Raw genomic sequence first — 21,147 nt, 5'->3', positions numbered from 1 at the left:
AAATAAATCTTAAAAATCTTGAAAACCATGAGTTTCCATCAATAGCTCCAGTGCCAACCCAAGTACAGGGTTCACTCTCGCTTCCCCTCTTTTCATATTTGTAACTCTCTTCTTTGTAAGAAACCCAGCTCCCACTACCTTCAATACATTTATTTAATGCTAGGTCCCCCTGTATGTAAAATAATCTCCTGAGCCCCTGCCAGGCTGCTGCCCTAGTAGGCCACCTAACCTTTGGTCCCCTTCCTTGTGACCATTATTATGCTCTGCTGCCTTCCTCTTAGCCATGAATTTTTGAAGATAAAACATTGTTAGAATTTTCTCTGCTTGGAATAAAAGATCTGCAGTCCTTTTGACATGTGTAGAGTTGAGGTGATAAGTATGCTTCTTGTCACAAATCAAAGATAATTTTGTTTTGGTTAATATGACCTGCTTAGGATATTTTTTAATGTTTAATATTGTTTAATTTTGCTACTGTAAATAAGATTGAGCCAATACTAACTACAGAATGATTTCCTCCTGAGGTTTCAGTAGAAATACGTCAATGAGAGAAAAGCCTCCCTTTCCAAGGCTGCTGCCTCGGGAGAGCAGGACCTGTCAACAGCAGGCTTGCTCTGATCAATATAAACTAGGGGTCAGAGGACAGTGTAGGTTGGGGACCCACTCTGTGGTGGGCCTGCCTAAAGCAAGGAGTTGCAGACTCAGAAGACACTTCACACGCAATGTGGTCGTTTTATTTCTTTTGTCAGAAGTGGTCTTTGACCTGGTATTTGTCACCAGCCACATGTATTTATATATCAGGGAAAGTGCTGTTCCTGAGAGGCCCCTACTCTGGGTTTTGAGGTTGAAGATGGGGCACAGTTTATGGGTCACAACTGTGTCCTTTTCTTTCTCTACTGCACCCCATTAATAGACTTCGTTTTATTGTTTAAGTTCCCGGTGATGGTAGAGTTTAAATTTGCTTTGACATGCAAGTAGACTCAGGAAAATTAAAACAGGCCATCGGGCCTTGACCCGGATCTTTCCTGAGTCTCTTCTGTAGCAGGAATTGTTCTCATCCACTCTCCAAAGGGCTAAATGGTGGTGTATTGAAAATAATATCCCTGTATTTATCTCTAAGTGCTTTTTAATTGTTGGGTTATATTTTTAAAAGTCATAATCTGACTTCTGCCTCTGGCGACATAGCAGATAGATGTTTTTTAAATCCTTTTAAGCGTTGATGTGCTGGTAAGAAAATAAGGAATACTCAGAGGCTAAAAAAGCAAGTGAAATCAGGAACCCAGAGAGGTAAAGTGGGCGTGAAGCCGGCTTGACCTCAAGGCCTTTTGCCAAACTGGGTGAACTTCAGATTTCACTTGCATACCCTGCATAATTCAGGGTACCAAGGGTGAATCCCAGGGACCTTCCAAGGTGGAAATATTTGGAAAATCCTCCCTCCCTCATGTAAACCTGGGACCCCAAAGGCTACATTTGCAGTGGAAGGACGAACAAGAAAGAGACACTCCCAGTCCCAAGGTACTGCAAGACCATGTGCTTGTCTCAAATCTTGACATGGAGTAGAAAGGGAGAACGTCCCCTGATCCTGTGTAACCATATGCTTGTCTCCACAAGGAATGATAGCGCAGATGGGTCACATACTACCTGGGTAGTCTGACAAATCTCAAACATAAAATTTGGTTTAACCCAGAAGACGGGGTCCTTGGGTACCTGACACAATCAAAATGAGCCCATCTCCAAGTGTGCCTCGAAGGTCTCACAGATAAATTTCCAGGAAATGTGAGGTCATTTAAAAAGCTCAAAACACCTTGGGGAAAAGCATCATGTAAGAACCAGTATAATCTATAAATAGCAAACTAACACAGAATATAAAATACGTATGTTTAACGTTTTCAAAAGTGTGAAAATATGATTGCAAATCAAAAGATTATACAAATGGCCAGTCATCTTTGTGATGGACTAAATAGAACTTCTAGAAATAAAAATGCCAAGTTAAAAACCCAATGGGAGAGGGTAAGAGTACATTAGAAAATGCTGAAAAGGGAATTCAGGAGCTGGAAGATGAATTTGAAGAAATTACATAGAATGCAACACAGAAAAACCAAACGTAACAAATGTGAAAGAGGCAAGAGATATCGAGATAGAATAAGAAATTGTAACATGTCTAATCAGGAGAGAAAAAAAGAGAGAAATAATGGAACAGAGAAAATATTTAAAGGAAGATGGCCATGAGTTTTCATAAATTGATGAAAGACAAAAATACCCACTTCAAGGAAACCCAATGAATTACAAGCAGAATCAATGCAAAGTATGCATACTTACATCATAGAGAAATTGCAGAAAACCCAAGAGATGAGCATAAAATTATCCAAAGAGAAAAGGCGGATTACCTACAAAGGAATGAAAAGGTTGTCAGCTGACATCTCAACAATAGAAACCAAGGAGCAGGGCATACAATATTGAGTTGAGAGGACAATCTGTGAACATAGAATTAATTATAATAGCATAAATATATATGCTATTATACAGCATACATAACTCTTTTAAATGAGGATAAAAATGGTATTTTAGACACACATAACTAAGAATTTGCTGCATAAGAAGGAACTATGAGAACTAAAAATAGAATTAATATATACTACTGTCAGGTATTTAGGTCAGGAAAGGAGTGATTGGAAATCATATGTTCTCAGATTCCTCATGTGGAGGGTAAAAATATTGGTTAACTTTAGACTTTGGGTTAATTATACATTTTAAAATGTATGGAGTAAACAGTAGAATAATAAAAAAAAAAGTATGTCTAATTTTTATATGAGTAAAAGAAAAAAAATGAAAGGTGAAGTATTCAGGAAACAAAAGAGAAAAAGAGCACCAAGGAAAGATGTAATAAACAATTTAATATAGACTACATAAATGATTAATGATACGTGTATACAGTGAACACTGTAAGTGAAGACGAATGAATCAGGTATACACCAAGATATGGATGAAACAAAAGATAGTGTAAGAGCAAAAGAAGTGAGTCTCGATAAATACAGTACAATTTTCTTTATATAAAGTGCAGAAACATCTAAAAGAAGCGATACATTGCATAGAAACACAAAGATGAACTCAAACTGCAAAGAAAAGCAAAAGAGTAACAAACACAAGATTCAGGATGGTGGCCACCTTTGAGCGGAAATGAGGGAATAGTAATGGAGACAGGAACGTAGAAAATTCGAAACTAATAAAACAATTATTTTCCTTTAAATGCGTAGATGAGTCCACAGTTGTTCTTTGCACTGTAATGAGTATGCTGTGCACAAAGTAAATGAATATCCTTTCATAGCTACAGCCATTACATAACGAGAATAATTTATAGTTACTTGAATTTGATTTTTATGTGGTGTGAAATAGGGTTCCAATGTCATTGTATTCCAGTGGATAGCTAGTCATTTATCAAATGACTATCATTTTCCCAATGCAGTGGTCACTCTTGTCATACATCAAATTTTCATATATACAGGGACTTACTTCTGGATCCTCTCTTTTTTACTGTCAGATCTACATTGGTTGTCTGTTCCTCGATCAATGTCTTATTGATGTGATCATTGCAGCTTTTTGGTTTGGCGTTCTGGTATCTGGTAAGGCACACCCTCCACCCCCTTCACTATTCTTTTTCTCATTTTTCTTGGTTATTGGGGGCTGCTTATTCTTCCAAATGAACTTTCTAAGCTCATTTTATCCAATTCCAAAAGGATTTCCTTAAATTTGTAAATTTATGATAATGTCTCCCCACTTAAGAATAAGAAATGTCTTTGCATTTGTTCAAATCTTATTTTACGACCTTCAATAAGGTTTTATAGTCTTTTTCATATCGGTCCTGTGGCTTCTTTGTTAAATTTATTCACAAATATTTTATGGTATTTATCATTATTATGAGTAGAATATTTTTCCCTTTTTCATTTCTAAATATTTATTGCTAATGAAGAGAAGAATGATTAATTTACACATATTTATCACCTGTCTAACCACCTCATCATAATTCTCTTACAATTTTAACATTTTTTCACTAGTCTCTTGGTTTTCTAAGTATATAGATACAGAATTAGTCAAAAGAGATAGTCATTAGTTGCATTTTCCAAATTTTTACTGATTATCTTCTTTCTTTCTTTCTTTCTTTCTTTCTTTCTTTCTTTCTTTCTTTCTTTCTTTCGTTTTTTTTTTTTTCTTGGTCTTGTCATCCTTCCTTTTTAAATAAAAATGGTGATGACAGGTATCGCTGTCTGAGTCCTGATTTTAATTGAAACAGTGGTTGGCACTTCAATTAACATGACAGATTTAAGGAGTTTTCTTCCTTTCCTTTTCCCTTAATGTTTTAATTTGGAATAACTATTGTATTTTATGACTTTTTATTTCTATTTTTGCTCTGGGCTTTGAGATATGTCCTCTGCTTGATCTTGGAGGCCACCATTTTGAGTATCAACAGTGACTGTTCTCTCCTTAAATGCCTCTGATTTTCTTTTTGGTTCAACACTCATGGTTTTCTTGAAAACCCTCTTTTTGCTGTTGTCACTTCTGGAGTTTTGATACTTTGTGGCCTCTGTTGACGTATCATCATTCTCCTTCAGCTCTAATTCTGCTCGTTACTCCCCTGCCTGGAGGCTGGACCCCCTCGTGTGGGTGCTTATTCTCCACTGGCTGCTCACTGAGGCACATGTGCAGACACTGCAGTACCTTCAGGCAGTAGTGGTCCCACAAATAGTGCCCGAGAGGGGCACAGCTGACCCTGAGGGTCAGGTCCCTGTGGAAACACTTGGAGAAAGCCTCCTACTCTCTGGCCAGTATGTGCTCTCCTGGTCTTAGGGGTAGAGCAGACCCAGCCCATCTATTTAGCCAAGAAACCCAGCTTCCCCTGAGCCTTAGGCCCACCTGTCAGAGGCCTCAGCAGCTTCTTGACTCAGGTGAGCCAGAGGGCAGGACCTGAGAATAGAAGAGAAGAAATGAAAGTATCTATTTGATACTGTGACAAAACTTTGGTTTGATGTTTTCCAGTACATATATTTATGGCTGCTAATCTCACTGAGAGAAAAGGGTAGATCTTTGAGAAAAGAAATTGATACCCTTCTGATTAGAAAATAATAAATTTCTCTGTGCTGATATTAGATATTGTAATTGAGTTCCATTTTTTTTCTTTAAAGACTAATCAAGGAGAAGAGCCTGTTATTTATTCTCTCTGGTTGTGAAACACATCTATGACATGTGATCTACCAGGCAAGGCGATGACCTAGAGCAGGGGTGTCCAAACCTTTTTCAACATTTTTCACCGAGGGTCATATGTGGTAAAATACACAAACAGCCGGGCCACTCACTCGAGGTGAAGTACGTGTTGCCTCACCTGGTTTATTTAAGTAAACTAAATATATTTTTGGAATTTGCTGCGGGCCAATTAACAATGGATCATGGGCCACAGTTGGCCCGCGGGCCGCAGTTTGGACACCTCTGACCTAGAGGTAGCACTGGTACAGCAGGTGAGGGGCCCTGGAAGAATGCAGCGCCCCCTCGCTGCTCATAAGTCTAGAGTATAACGTAGGGGGGACACCAAGTGCCTCATGCTGAGTGTCTCCGCAATAACCTTTGAAATAACTGGAGGCATCCTGAGGTGTCATCACGACCTTGAATCATTAGTTGGTGGGGAAGCAGGGAAGAACCCACCTAATGAGGTATCAGCGAAAGAGTGAAGACCCATACAGAACACAACATCTGGCCCCCTCAGCTCCACGACGCAGGAAACCCCAGGAGCTAGAGAGAGTGACAAGGGAGCTTGGTACAAAGAGGAAAAATGAGGGCTCTGGGGACAAAGAATAAGACAGATGCAAACTGAAGAGGCTTTAGGCAAAGAATAGGAACTTGGGGATAGGAATGTATTTGGAGGAAGTGCTTTAAAACAAAACCATTTTGTAAAATCCGCTTTCCCAAAGGCAAAAAATCCTAATGTGCTTCACATTTTTATGCAGCTGTTCTTCCCAAGAAGGTCTCTGAAATAACCCTTCAGAAGCCAGCTGAGATAACTTGATAGGGCAAATAGAGGTAAAAAGGAACAGAAGAGATTATTGTCATTTTATTATAGCCAGAAGCTGTGCAAGCTAGAACACAGGCTTTTATATACATCCTAAATTCACAGGCGTGAGGTTATTTTTCGATCTCAAGAAATCTCTATACAAGGAAACTGAGGCTCACCTATGAGACTTGCTTTGGTGGAATCCAGGTCTCTAGTTTCCCACCCCGATGCTTCCCACAATCTCTACTCTTTCTACTACTCAGCGTGTCCCCGTGTCTGTCTTTAAAACCACAGATTTCTGATTACTCAGACCTCCAGCCTGACATCTTGGGTCTCTGCAGTGTCTTTATCAGATTCACTCTTTCACTTGGCACCTTCCACAGCCCGCGGTGGGCCAGGCCTTTTGCCGAGCGCTGAACCTAAGAGGTAGAACCTGGTCCTGATTCTGAAACCTCTGCGGCCCTGGAGCTCTGAGTGACTGTGAAGTCCGACTGCTGCAGGCTCTGCCCCGGGGCCTGCTGTTCTGTCTGAGGAGCCAGGGGAGCAGCGGCTCCCCACTTGGCAGTGACAAGTGCTGAGTGCTGGCAAGCAGGGAAAAACCTCCAGGCCATCGGCCTGGGAGCCTAGTTTAGGAGAAGTATGCCTGTGGGAGGCCTCGGGGAGAAAGCTCTAGAAATAATGAGTCAGGCAGCTGCGCTGTCAGACAGACAGTGTAGGGGGAGGTGGCCTAACAGTGCAAAGGGCTCCCTGAAGGAAGAGAAACCCCCGGGCCTGAGCACCGTCAGTGGGCCTAAGGCATCTACCTGCGGCTGCCTTTGAAACAGCCCCGTGACTACCGACAGCACCCCAAGGTGTCGAGGGCAGCCTGCAGAGTTTGGGCTGCGAGTCAGCTCCGGTCCCTTTTTCTTGAGAATGTGTGATTTCAGACGCCCTCAACTTGGAAGCAGGGCAGCGTCAACCTGGCTCAAGCCGATCCCCGATCCCCGATGTAGAGGAAGAAGCAAGGGAAGCTGTTCCTTGAGATACTGGGTAGTGCGCTATTTCGAGTCTGCCTCCTCAAACCAGTCGCTACTGTCAATATACATTTGCTCATCTTTTCATTAAGGCGACCCTCCTGACAACTGAGCAGCCCACACTTGCATCCCTAAAACCGAATGGCCTATCTTTTCATCCTATTTATTCAACCCAGCGCTAACTCTGAACGTCTGAATTGAGCACCGTGTGCTCAGCTCTTGATATGAATGATCTCATTTAATCCTCAGAACAACCCTGTAAGCAGCAAACCATTGTTATTCTTATTTTTAAATTAGAGGGGGAAATGGGTGGGGACTTGCCTGGGTCACAAAGCTAACAAGGGCCAGGAGCACAAGGCTGGGTCAGTACTGAGGTTTCACGTGTGTTACTGGAAACCCAGCCGCGTTTACCTGAGCCCCGAGATGAGTTCTGACACGGCACCCACAGTGGAGAAGCAGGTGGGGCAGCAGTGCTGTCATCAGCTCGCACACAGGTCCCTTTCCCATATGATTGCTCTCCTTTGTCTCAGCAAAGCTGAGCTCGGTGGTTTGGGCCTCATTTCCTCCCGTCTGGGGTCTTTTAGTGAAGCTGGGGGCTCCCAAGGAAAGAGATGCCCCAGGGAGGGGGAAGGAAGGACTGCCCTTGGCAGCCTGCTCAGATGACATCTGTCACTGTCAGCACTTTGTGATATTGGGAAAATTATCCAAAACTTGGGAATAGGGCAGAGGGAGGGTAGCAAGTCCCCCCAGTGTCACACTGGGGCATCAGTGAACAGAGCCCCCCAAGGATCCAGGCCAGGGGTCGCATTTATGTTCAACACACTGTTTACTACTGATGAAAGGCCCAGACTAAGCAGTTACGCTTAGCTTGTAGATTTGTTTCCATTAAAGATGCAAACTCTTTCTTTCTGGTGGAAAAATAACCCAAAGGTTATGGTGCTCTTGCCTGTAGGTCATTGCCCTGCAGTGTCCCTCACCAAACGTCTCATCCACCTTCATACCTTCTCCACTTCTCCTCGGGCAGCTTCACACTCCCGCGGGGCCCCTCATTAATGAGCCACGTCAATCCTAACGCATACTTCATATTCTCGCGAGAGTCATGGTTTTAAGTTTTTGAACACTTTCGTGCTGTATTCATCCATGACTGGAAATAACCACCTCCAAAAGCCCTGCGCAGGGACACTGGACAATATGCAGGACCCTCATCTGTGCTTTGGTTTGATGCAGAGTTGGTTAGATACAAACTCCTTAGGCAGGAGTGAGAGCCTACCCACAGGTGAAAGGTCTTCCTTCCCTCTCCACGTCCCAGGCATTTCTGACTTCGTGGTTTGTTTGGAAGCCAGTGTGTCAGACCTCGGTGTAGGACCTGTGAGCACTACACGTGACAAGTGACAGCACCTTCCAGCGATGGGGAACCATGTTTCTGTTAAGCTTTGGGACCTGGAGAATTTGGTTTAGACTTTCAGAATTCTGCTTTCAATATTCTGCTTTCCTGAAGCACACAATTGCCTCGGCTTGGGCTCTGCTCTGTGGTCACCGAGAGGATATCAGGTTCTGAACAATTTCAGGAAAAAAGGCAGGGGAGGGAGCCGGGGAGTCATTGAAGCGGAGAGACATCATAAGGGAGGGAGGGAGGTCGCTGGCCAGGTGTCCGTGCATGACAAGAAGTGGCTTTAGGCCTGTGATGTTCAAAGATGCAAGCAGAGCTTCCTCCTGTCACATTGTAAACCTCCAGCCCTCAGAGAAGTTGCTTAATTGGCCTCCGAGCTGCACGTTCTTGAGGTGTGTGAGTGGCAGAGATCCCATAGTCCAGGCGTGCTTATGTTGGATGCATCCCGATGTTGGAGAAGCTCAGGCTATGGACACCTGGACCCTCCCGGCGTGCGTTCCGAGGCAGAGACCATGTCCCCCACTGAGCAGATGATCCCAAGTCTGAGGGATGTGGAGTGAGACTGATTCAGATTTAGGCTCTGCCACCTACAGCCCACTTGCTGTCTGACCACAAACAAGTCAGTCCTTGACTTATATTTCCTAATCTGTAAAATGGGCATACATGCATGCCTCAGAGGAGACCTGTGTGTGAACTTCACAAAGCTGTTGGGGGATTAAATGAGGATTAGATGAGCTCATATATGGTGCCTGGCCCTTCACATGCCGCAGTAAACAGCAGTTATTTTAAGCATCGCCCCCTCTGGCTGGATTCTTGGGAGGAGCTGCAGATTTTCTTCCCAACACTTGAGTGTGAATGAGACTGTACAGGGCAGAGGCAGAGCTGGGGCAGCCCCAGCCCCAGGGCACCCAGAGGATGTGGAGTTTTCCACCAAGGTGGCCAGTGATGAGAGCCCGAGAGGTCTGCTCTTCTCCCCACCAGCGGCCTGGGATGTGCCAAGGGCCTTCTGGGCTATGGGAGTGCTTGAGGACAGGGCCTTTCAGCCAGGAGTAGAGACAGGACCCCCCTCTGACACTCCGTTCCTGGGGGCTAACAGAGGCTTCCAGGGAACCAGCCACCCCACTGCCCCAAGAGTACAGTGAGGCAAGCTGGCAACTGCCTCTGCCGTCACGGTTCCTGGCAGACTGGGTCTGCCTGGCAAGGTGTGCCTCAGAGCACGGCTTTGCAGGCCAGGCCTCTTCCTGTGCAGCCCCCTTGCTCTGCATGTGGGCTCCAGGGCCCCAGGCTGCTCTGCTCACCACTGCCCTGCGGTTCTGCCGCCTCACTTTCAGGTCTCAGGTCACATCTCCCGACAAGGCTGCCCTGGCCTCCAGCTGAGAGTTGGCCGTCTCATCACCGTTTATAATATTTCCTTCCTGGCATTTACCACAGCCCACGTTTGTCATTTATTTGTTTTCCTGGTCACGCTCTTCTGTGTCTTCCTGCACTGCCCTGTAAGTGATCCGAGGACAGTGTCCTATCCTGTATTGTGTCCCTAGTACCTCGCAAAGGGTCTGGCACATAGGAGGGGCTCCAGAACTACTTGGATGAATAGGTGGATAGGAGCTGGCAGACAGGCCCTCCCGAAGTGCCCCGTCCTTACCACCCACCACAGTGCATAGAAACTACACTGGCTGGAGAACTGGGTCTCTGCCTGCCTCTCACAGAAACCCAAATTCTGCAGCCATATCCAAGGAACTTGGGGGTTCTCTGCAATGAGAGAGTCAAAGTTGACCAGACACCCTGTCTCCAGACCACCTAGGGCATGTCTGAGAGTATAACTTGTCTTGGAGGTGGGGAGGTACTGGGACCATTACCTCCTGCATGGCACACCCCACAAATCTGCACACCTTTGTACACACACTGCTCTTCCAAAAGCAAGTTCTCAGCTTTAGGTCTTTCAAAAAGCATGACCATGACCCAGGGATAGGCTGCAGCTCCCTGGTGGGTTGGTATGAGGCACAGAAAATAAAGCATATAATCCACAGTTAGGGAGCTGTCTGCTGACGGGACTTGGTTCCTGTTGGTTCCTGTACAAGGACCTCTGTCTGCAGAAGCTGGAGACTGCTGCTGTACCAGGCTGGGGTTCGAGGCAGGCAGCTGTGAAGCCGTCAGCGTGCAGGGCAGCTGGTTCTTGGCACTATATGTGCCTTCTGCATACACGTCCCACTGATCTTGACCTGCTTTGGGCCCTGCAGAGGGTGCAGCCACCTTAGAGCCAAGCAGTCACCTCACTGTGGCTTATAGCGGGGTGGGGCGAGGCAGTAGGGATTTTAGCCGCAGTCCTTTGCTGAGGGTTCGAGGGCCTGCAGGAGGAAAGCGATGCAGGTCTGTTGGCTGATATCTGGGGTGGGCACCTCCCAAGGCCGTGTACGGGGAGGGGCTCTCCTCAGCAGTCAAGCCAACCACAAGTTCTCAGACGGGAATGCTGCCCTGGGCAAACACGTGTGCAGGCCCTTAGCAACCCAAAGCAGAAAGCTAAGGGGTTTCCTCTCATGTGCCATTCAGGGCATGATCCCTGAGAGGCTGGTTTGTTCTGTGTCAAAGAACCAGTTACAGAAACTGAGTCAGTTTGGAAGCAAAATATGGGAATTGTCTGTACTCAGGTGTGTTCAGTGGTGACAGAGGCTTCCTGCTCTGGGTGAAGGAAGAGAACCCACCCTCTCTGTCTGGTCCCTCTGCTGGGAGCGCCGGTTTTGACTTGGACCCTGGCGACCCTCCACCGGCTCCACCTGCGCACTGAGTTGGCAATCCCTGGTCTGTGACGCTCAAGTCGAGGATCCGCACCTCAGTCACAGAGGGAGTCTTTAGCACCGACTGTACAAATGGACTTGTTTCTCCCGCCGCCATCGCTTTCCTGTAACACTTCCCATTTCTGACCGTGTTCAGTAAATTGAATTAGTGGTGAAAAGCAGCTTATTTCGTATGGTGATCAGTTTCTAACGTGGGTAAACGACTTTCTTTATGACTGTAAATTAAGCACATTATATCTCTTTCATGCATCATGGTCACCCTCATAAATAGCGTAGGCAGTTGCTGGCGGTCTCACTTGGTTACCTTTCCCATTACTGTTTTATCATCATCCTGGTAGGAGTGGGGAATTCATCCTGTTTTCGTAACAAGGAGGAAGTGGTGACCAGGGGCTTGTTTAACGAGCAAGCCACCGCTTGCTGACGTCTCTATGGCCCGGACGGGATCCCAGGCCCGCCCTGTGCAGGGGGTTCTCAGTTTGTCATAGGGCTGCTGTCCATAGACGGGGGAGGGGCAGGTGCCAGGCTTTAAAGCTACTTTTGTCTTAACTGCAAATAATTAGGATTCATTTGTTTGCCGACCGCTGATTTCCCCGTCAGAGAAAACCTGAGTGTTCTTGACAACTGCCACGAGCACAGGGTGGCACGTTTTCTTAACACGGATCATTCAGAGCACAGGCCATGGAGGAGGCCTCAGTCACACCTGCAAGCTAATCAAACGTGGGCATTGGAGGCACCGTGTGTAACACTGCTCTCCAGGGGCGTTCAGTGCAATCAGAGAAGAAAGGGTCGGATAGATGGGCTTCTCTCCTCTGTCCATGGTGAGCTGGCTTTCCTTTGGCTGCCTAGACTGGCTTAGCTGGTCTCTGAAGCTCCTTCCTGCTCTGCCGCTCCAGATTCTAGTCCCTTTGACCCCAGAAGGCCCACCTCCATGGACATGTGTCTCCCCTTCATGCTGCCATCCTTTGAGCTTCCCTCCTGCCCCCCTTAGAGGACACAAGGGGAGATGCACCCCTCACAAGGTCACTAAATGCCAGGCCCTCACCACCCTCCCCATCCTAGCCTCTAGCCGGGGGTTTGAGCAGTGGCCAAATCAGAGTGAAGGAGATCTGCTTTGAAAACCGTTGTGTTTCCTAAAACCTGAGCATACGGGGGCCACATGAGGACAAAAGCCCCACACCTGTGGGGTCTGTTGGGGCCCCAGAGTGGGACAGACACTTTAGGGCAGGGGGATTCAGAGAGGTGCACGCAGATGTGAGGTGGCAGGAAGTGGAACCCAGGGTGAGTTGGAGCTGATGATTTGGGGGTGGGGGTTAAGATGCAGTCTGGGTGGGCAGCACAGCCCAAGCAAAGGAAACCAGAGGCTCAGAAATTCTGGCTGTTTATCCAAAGGGGCTTATCAGTGGATGCCCTTCCCATCCCACGCAGAAATTTACCAACACGGTGATGCAGTGGCAATGCTTTGTGTCCTAACACTGTGCTGGGAAAGAAACAAAAGCAGATATCTTTAGAGCTGTGTTACTTTCTTCTAGTAGCCACTAGTGCTTTCCAGGGTAACCCATTTTCCAAGCAGCCAGGAGAATCAAGCTAATCAAACACGCTTGTGGTACAGCGGCTGTAAACACCATGGGGGCGCGGGGGGAGGGGGCCTCCAGCCCAGAGCCTCCCTCCTCCCGGTGCCTTTGTCTCCCCTCCGCCTGTCAACCTTGACGGGAAGACGTGCACTAGGGCACAGTGAAGGCCACAGAACCTTCACGGTGACACGCGAACAATTAGCAGAGTGGATAAAGGGGATTCATGCGCTCGCTAAGGAGCTGCACTCTTACTGTGCTCAGAGATATTTTGACCTTCTAGTTTATTATGATTCAAGAAAAAGTCAATATTTCTTAGCTTGCCAAGGCTGGAGGAATTTAAATGAGTTATTGAATCAAGCAGTTAATCTACCAATAACTGATTTGTTTCCTTTCAAATCCGTAATGATGAAAAGCGGACAACCAAAAACAAGAAGAGGAAGTTGTTGTTGCTGTTGTTTCCTTAGACATGTTAATCCCATGGGGGAGGTAGGAGCTAGGGCTGAGGGTTCAGTCTGGACTTGACTGCTAGGGCCATTCTGTTTTGCTGAGTATTTCGAAGATTTAATTAAAACTTTAAAAGCAAAGACTTCTGTGGCCATAAAATCTGCATTTGTGTTTTAATTATTCGTATTTTGATGTCCCTTTATAATTCTTAACTTCCTGTCTGCTGTCATGAATGCCATGTGGCCATCAGTCAGTTTTCTGGGATCCTGTGATGGACCGTAACATTGCTGATAGAGGCTTGTTTGCCTTTCATGTAAGCTGGCTTTCCACTCTGCCAGCCTTTCTGTCCGCTTTGCTGTACAAGCTCTGGGCACCGCTGCCTGAGATCATTAAAGGCATGTGTTGGGTGCAGGTGACACCCAGCAATGTGTGGCAGGTAGGAGACCCAAAGCAATATGGTGGTTGCCATTTCCAGGGTCTCCGCCTGTTTGCCCATGGCTGCAGCGTGGTGCTGGAAAGGACTGGGCAGTGGAGAAAGGCTGCTGGGGCCACCACTGACCATGTGTGTCCCAGAGAACCGTATTCTGGCCTCCCTCCCTTGGCTGCCCCCTCCCCTATCCTGCACACTTAAAATATGACTCTCCCCTTACTCCACACTTCCTCCTTAGAAGGGGAGGACCCCCACCCCATCCCCTGCATGAAGCGCCTCCTCACCTCAGGTCTCCCTAAAGCATGCCAGTGATGGGAGCCTTGACTCAAGCCCTGTATGCCACTGGGAAAGCCCTTCCGCTCTCAGTCAGCAGGGTCCGTTGGTGCTTTGCCACCTCCATGTGCCCCCCTCCCACCCCTCCTGCCTCCCAGATGTCTGAGCTATTTGGTGTGAGTCAGCCAGCCGTAAAACCTGAGCTCTTGGCACTCACGGCCACTTCCATCGGGCACCCAGAGCCCCCAGGCCTCAGCCCCACAGGCAATGGAGCCTCTCTCACCATGACCTGAAAGAGCCACAGAGGAAGCCTGGGACCCCACCCAAGTGCCTGCAGCTGACCCTCTGTGTCTGTGTGTTCGGCAGGGCTTTCCAGCCGCGATGGGCTACCGGCGTCCTGCGGAAAGAAGCTGTGCAGCCGCGGGAGCAGGTGCATTCTCAGCAGGGAGACGGGGCAACCCGAGTGCCGGTGCCTGGAGGCCTGCAGGCCCCGCTACATGCCCGTGTGCGGCTCCGACGGGAGGCTTTATGAAAACCACTGCGAGCTCCACCGTGCCGCGTGCCTACTGGAGAGGAGGATTGTCGTCGTCCGCAGCAAGGACTGCTTCCTTAAAGGTAGGAAGGTGGCTCCGTGCCCCTGTTTTTGGCTTTTGTGATGGTTCTTCTAATGCCCTTTTGACAAATGACCTGGACGTGCTGCGTTTCTAGGTTGAACATGTAAAGGAAGTAGAGAAAGTGGAAGGCTGGACCTTCACAACGTGGCATTTTGGTGACTCAGGTTCTGTTGTGTCAACCCCAGAGGCCCCCTGCCCTCAGAGAGCAGAGCCCAGGGAGGCCCAGGGAGGCCCTGGCTACTGCAGAACTCGTGCCCAGCAGGAACCAGACCACAAGGAGGTGCCCAGGACTCACGTAGGGTGGGCTCCGGCAAGGTGGTGACAGGACCTCTGTGTCCCCCTCGGGCAGGGGCCACACTGCGCACAGTGTGGCCAGACGGACACCAGCACAGTGGTCCCCAGCATGGCAGACATTCAAACTCTGGTCTGGAGTGGCCGCTGATGGAACAGCTTTCCACGTCTGGCCTGGCCAACGAGCAAGACAGGGTGGTGCTGCAAAGCCATCGGGCGGTGTCTGTGGACTTGGGCCGAGGGGCCCGTGCTCTGTGCTGGGGTCGGGTCAGAGGTGGCAGCTCCCACCAGAGGGTTAGAGCATCTGGAGCAGGGCTTGTGCTTCCTGCTGACACATCGTCAGCACCTGGTCCAGTCCTTGCACCAGGCAGATGCTCATGGCTCACAGATGCTTGGTGACGAGCAAGTTAGACTGCAGATTCCTGTGTTGATGTGGCCCTGACGTGCCACAGCCTATAGAAACATCTGTGATCCTGAAACCACATAGTCACACGTGAATAAGCAGGGAAATGTGAGAAGGCAGAAGCAGCATGTGGGACATTGGAGGTGGCAGAGCCCGCGTGTGGTGGTGCAGGGAGCGGAAGAGACGGCTCGGGATGGAGCCCCACCAGGGCCTGCAACACTGGCTTCTGAGTCAGCAGAGCGGCAGGGCCCCGAGCCCAGGATGACGTGACAGGGAGCGTTCTCAGTGGTGGCGCACAGGTCTGGTGGCTTCCTGCTGCCTCTGCCCCTGCCACCTGCAGTCCCATAAAGGGCCGCCTTCCCACCCTCACCCATGAGCCGTGGCAACGGGGAGCCCTGGAGCCCTCAGGGCCCTGGAGAGTCAAGTTGACCCTCTGACGAGAACAGTCTTGGACACTTTCATGGCTGTGCTTAGGATGCTAATGCTGAGGTGCTTCAGAAATCATGAGACGCGTTATAGAAATGAGACCATGATGAGCCCAGGATAAATGGCCCCGGTCCGCAAGCACTGCCCGGCCGCATGTCTACCGATTCCTCAGCAGCCGTGAGCACTAAAATACTTGACCGGTTGCTCCAGCTTTATTGGCTGTGTGGAGTTTTATAGACTGATGTTCCGTTCTCCAGTTTCCAATATCCCCCAAATCGCATCTTTCTGAAGGTTTTTATTTCTGCATCAGAGTGTGCACAGCCTCCCTCACCATCGGTTATTCAAACAGCATTTCTCATTTTACGCGAGGGAAAAACTGCCGCCACACAACCCTGTGAGGGATGGGGCAGAGCCGGAGAGACGATGGGGTGGGGGCAAGCGGAGTGGGTTCTGCTTCATGCTGATTGAGTTTGTCCACCAAATCCTTCTGATTCATTGAGGTTTTCACCAATTTTGTGAACCCACACCCACATGGTGTGGCAGGGCCACTGTCCTGAAGCTCCTTTTTCAGGGGATAGCGGTACTTGTAAGGCTCCCAGAGGTTGCAGCCCGGCTCTGCCACTTCCCAGCTGTGTGGCTTTGGGTGCATGATTACACTTTTCTGGGCCTTTTCCTCAGAATGGGGCTTTCGGCAGCACCGACCTGCTCTGTGGAGAGACCTACATGATGCGCTGACAGAAACCACTGAGCATGTGCCAGGTGCATTACACATGTTGGTATTAATGACACCGGTCGCCATCATGAATCTAATCCATGTGGCCTCAGGCCCAGAGCACCAAGATGCATAAACTGTGAAGGGAACCCAGAGGCTGGGACAGGGGCTCTGCCCAGCAGTCTCGGGTGACATTTCTGGGCCCAGATGGTTTCATGGTAGATGGAAAGTAGGGGCGGAAAGCACTCAGCGTCAGGCCTGATGCTGTCCTGGAGACACCGCTGAGAGCCAGGGCTCCCGCTTCCTGGCCCTGTGGATCTGGGCCCCATGGAGAAGCCTTCACAGCGTCATGCTCAGGGACAGCTCCAGTCTCTGGCCAGTAGGAGAGCCACCTGCCTTTCTTCCTATAGCCTTCCCCCAGGGGATGCCCGGGGTTTGAGGGCGAGGGAGGCAGGCCGGCCCTAAGGAGGGGGCTTTGGGTGACCCGTCTCCACCTTCATCAGAACCATGGCTCCAACACGGAGACCGGAGCCGGAGGAAATGGATTGACAGAGAGGCTGGGTTTGGGGGCGACGGGTTGGAAGCAAGCGTGTAAAGGACCACTTTCGCACTCCCCATTCCCAAGATGGCAGCAAAATATCTGATGCCATCTTGAGCTCCTTGATAATCATTTGCCTTCTGTCCCACATTTCCAGGGACTTATTGATACAAGAAACTTAAAAACACCTCTTTTTCCACGCAAATAAAAATAATGAAATCATCCATGTTCCATTCTCTAGTCCTACCAGACCTGAGAAAGAGAAATTATGATTTCATTCTCTGGGGTTTTACCTTTTCTGCCCCCAGAAGTCACTTATTAGGACCATCCTATGGGGCCGGAGTGTGCTGAGCAGGGGGACAGATCTGAGCACAACCTGCGGGGACACATGGCCTCACCACTCTGCAAGGGAGGAAAGGCAGCATTCTCGGCCCCATTTACAAGAGAACTTCTGGTATCACATTCCAGTTGCCATGGCAATGGGATTCCTTGTGAACGCTCCGAATGAAATATAACATCATTTAGGGATCATTAGCATGGGAGAAAATCAAAACTAACTCAAAAGCATTGCTTCAGCTTGCGTTGGCTGCCTTAACACCAGCTCTCCTGAAATCCCAAGCAGGATCTCTCGCCGAAAATCAGGGGTGAGGGGGATGTGAGATGTTGTAGCCCTTTCTTCTTGTGGCAAAATTAGAGTCACAATTGTCCTTAGCACCAAATATCTCCAGAGAATATCAAGATAGTGGGTGGCATTTGCTGTAACTTTCACTTCTTACAGAGCTTGTGTGTTAAAGTGTCTTGTGACATGGGTTCCTATTTGTGTACCAGTTGGCATTTTTAAAATTATTTTTCTGACTCGGTTTTGAGTTCATGCTTTATCTCCTGTGCTGTTCGAGAAGACAAATTGCCTTTCAGCAATCACTCGCCACACCAGGGTTGTATTATCCCAGATGATATAATGTCATAGTTGGGCAGTTTTCCAAACAAACCGTGAAATGATGGAAGAAAGGAGACTGATACGGGATCAGTTCTAAACGGACCTGAGCGTTCTCGTCCTGCATGCTCTTTGTTGGTGCACTTTGCTACTTCAGAGGGGAGTTCTCAGGCTCATGGAATCAGACCAGAAAAAATTAACTATACGATAGGTTCACTAACAAATCTTTTTGTTTTAAGTGTTACTAAACACAGGAATAAAAACCCAACCTTTTCTTGTAAGTTAGCAAAGCAGATAGATCTTGCTGCCAAAGAGATTTCTTTTTTCTTTTCTTCTTATTGTTTCTTTGTTGTTACTTTAAGCCCCACACCTCCAGGGCATTCCCACACTTCTGGAAGTCTTTTCTGCCCTGCCAGGGAGGATACTCACGTCTCCAGCTGTGTCAGCCGGCCCACCTCAGCTGGAGACTCAGCGTCCAAGGAGTGTGAGCTCCTGGCACAGGCCCTGATGGTGGCAGGCATCACAGGGGACTGGGCTCCTCCAACAGGGATGTGCCACGGCCTGAGGGAGCATCCTGGGGAGGCCCAGGCTAAGGGGGCAGTGGGGCACAGGCTCAAGGGCACCATACCACACTTCCTTGGATGAGACACATAAGCTCTGTGCACCTCATTGACCTCATCTGTAAAATGGGAACAATAATCGGGCTTACCTCATAGGGTGTTGTGAGCTCGTACTGAGCACTGTTCTCTAAGTGGTATCAAGAGCACTCAGCTTGATGGTGATGTCATTGCAAACATCAGGGCACATTACCTGAAGGGGCAGATGCAAGAGGCTGTTAGACCCATGCCCACATATGACAATGCTGTATGCGGGCTAAGACGTTGGGGTGGGGGGTGCTCCAGTGAACGAGGCCTCCATATTTATTTAACAAATGACTAGAATTTGACCTCCAAGTGATCAAATCTTAAGTCACCGTCTCAATCTGCCTTGCTTTTTGATGTGATGTAACAAGTAATCCAAGTTCACCCAGCAAGTTAATAGAGAAGCAGGAGGAGAACCAAGAGCTCCTGATTCCAGATCTAGAGGAGGTTTCTGGGATACGTGACAGGCTGTCGGGAGCTGTCAGCTGAGCCTGAGGGAGGGATTGTCTGCGGGGGGATGAGATGGGGGGTATCCAGGGAAGGGGATGCAGAAGAGACACTCGAGGCGCATCCCCAAAGGGTAAGTGAGGGCATCTGAGGGGCACGCAGGAAGTGCTGCAGATCCTGGGAAGAGTAGGGGGTTAGAATACAGACCATAAAGGGGAGGATACAGCTGGAGGGAAATGCAGACAAGCGGGTGAACTGAGAAAGGCCTAGGTGCCCAGGGGGCAGCATGAACTCCAGCCGACTGGGTGTAAAATAAGCTGGTCCAACTGTCCCATTTCCCAGACAGGTACCTTAAGGCCCAGAGCACACTCTGAGCTCTGCCAGTGCAGCCCACCCTTCATAAACACCCACAGCTTTGGGGCTGCTTGTCCAGCAAGGCCTGTTCACAGCAGATGCAATGGCTTTATCCTTTTCCCCAGGAGATTCCTGGTGTGGAGGGAGGGCTCAGGAGCCATAGTCAGTGGGAAAGTCTTCATGTGTGCTGAGCTGGGGCCTCCCTGCTCTCCAGGTCAGCAAGGAGCCCAGCTGGGGGCTTCTCCAGGAAAGCTGCTGCAGTCATCCCAAACTCACAGAGCCTCCAGACATCAGAACACCAGGCCACTCTCTCCCCTCGAAGGAAAAAGTAGGAAACTCAGGCTCGCCCAGAGGCTGCCGAAGAGCCTGGGGACAAACCAGCAGAGCTTCCTGGACCAGCCCTCCTTCCACCTGGTCTGCCTTCTTGGCACTGGCCTCCACTTTCTCTCCAAACCCTTTTTCCTGTTTTCAATTTCTTCCCATTGCGCTTTCCACTCCTGACCCACTCATGTTCTGTCCAGGGGCCCCTACTCCTCCCTCAGCCCTTACAAAGGAATCTCTCTGCGCCCAGCACCCTTTCTGGCCTTCATTGTGAGCTCCACAGAAGACGGTCTGGTCATTTTTCACCAAGCCACCCAGCTTCATAAACATTATTGAATATCCACTGGGGGCCAGAGCTGTGTGGGACCTGGATACCAGTATAATAAGGATGCCAGGCCACACCTCATGGAATTGAGAGGTCCCCAGCACCCCCACTCCCTGGACCACCATGTGGGGGCTGCTGTAGCCAGAGACAGCCCCAAGACCTCAAGCACCAGTGGGAATCTTCATGGACTGGCTCCTGTCTTGCAGCCTCGCCCATGGGTTCCACCGACATCTATGCAAACAGCTGGGGGAACTGAAAGCTCACCAGCAGCCCCCCCGCAGCGAAGCAGGCCTTGGCGCTCAGTCATCCCATTTGTAGTATCTGTTTCCAGGATCAAGAAACAGGACTTAAAACAAACATGTGTGTTCTTTGGGTATTTTCTCCAGGTTTTGTGCAAGAAAATGTCTTGATGTGAGCACCCTGCAGACGTGCAAGAATGTTATCAGTCAGCACGTGTGGTGTGCTTCACAGAACTGCTGTACTTGGGACGAACTAATTACATTCCAGTAATTAAAAATTGCTAATAAGTTATTGAGCTGAGAAAGTCTCGCACTGCATTGATTTCGCTATGGAAACCCGCACCCCCCCCCCCCCCCCCCCCCCCGTGATGTTTCCTATTCTTTCCTGGCACCTCCTCCTTCTTATTTCCAACCCCTCCTGCTCTGCGCTCCTCAATCACCTCAGCTGCTGACAGATGCAAGTTCTCTCATCCTAAAGAAGCGGCTTTGTCCCAGCAGCCCTCTAGGTACCATTTCATCTCTCCCCTTCTCTTCTCTCTCAGGCACCCAAAGCGTTACCTGCCCGGGCTGCCTTCACTTCCCCAGCTACCCCTGCACGCTGCCCGCCAGGGTCTGCGGCTGGCTCCTGTCCCCATTAAGATCATCGTATCCTTCTAAATGCCAAGTCCCGGGGGTACTTTCCAGGCCTGGTCTTATTGCAGCCCTCCTGCAGCGGCACCTGTCAATCTTCCTGCAGCCCACTCCCGTGGCTTCCACGGTCCAGCCCCCGCTCCACTGACTCCACAGGCCCTTCCTTCCCTAGTAGCTTTGTATTTTTTATTAACATATAGTTGGCATACAATGTTGCATTAGGTTCAGGTGTACAACATAGTGATTTGACATTTCTATACCTTACAAAGTGATCACCATGCGAAGCCTGGTATAACCATCTGTCCCCATGCGGTCATGACAGTGT

The 21,147-nt window shown here is 48.9% G+C and overlaps 1 protein-coding gene across 2 annotated transcripts in view; it reads left to right on the top strand.

Moving 5' to 3' along the window:
- The window catches only part of FSTL4 (follistatin like 4), a 365,854-nt gene that overhangs the window by 161,101 nt on the left and 183,606 nt on the right, over nt 1-21,147 (top strand). For both annotated transcript variants that reach the window (XM_074313508.2, XM_074313507.2), the window contains exon 4: nt 14,314-14,562. In XM_074313508.2, the coding sequence (XP_074169609.2) occupies nt 14,314-14,562 (249 nt within the window). The remainder of the gene's footprint in view (nt 1-14,313; nt 14,563-21,147) is intronic.

The sequence above is a fragment of the Rhinolophus sinicus genome, chromosome 5 (assembly GCF_057876585.1).
Source record: "Rhinolophus sinicus isolate RSI-liver-muscle chromosome 5, RSI-T2T, whole genome shotgun sequence".
Taxonomy (NCBI): Eukaryota; Metazoa; Chordata; class Mammalia; order Chiroptera; family Rhinolophidae; genus Rhinolophus; species Rhinolophus sinicus.
This window is presented reverse-complemented; position numbering and strand designations above follow the sequence as displayed.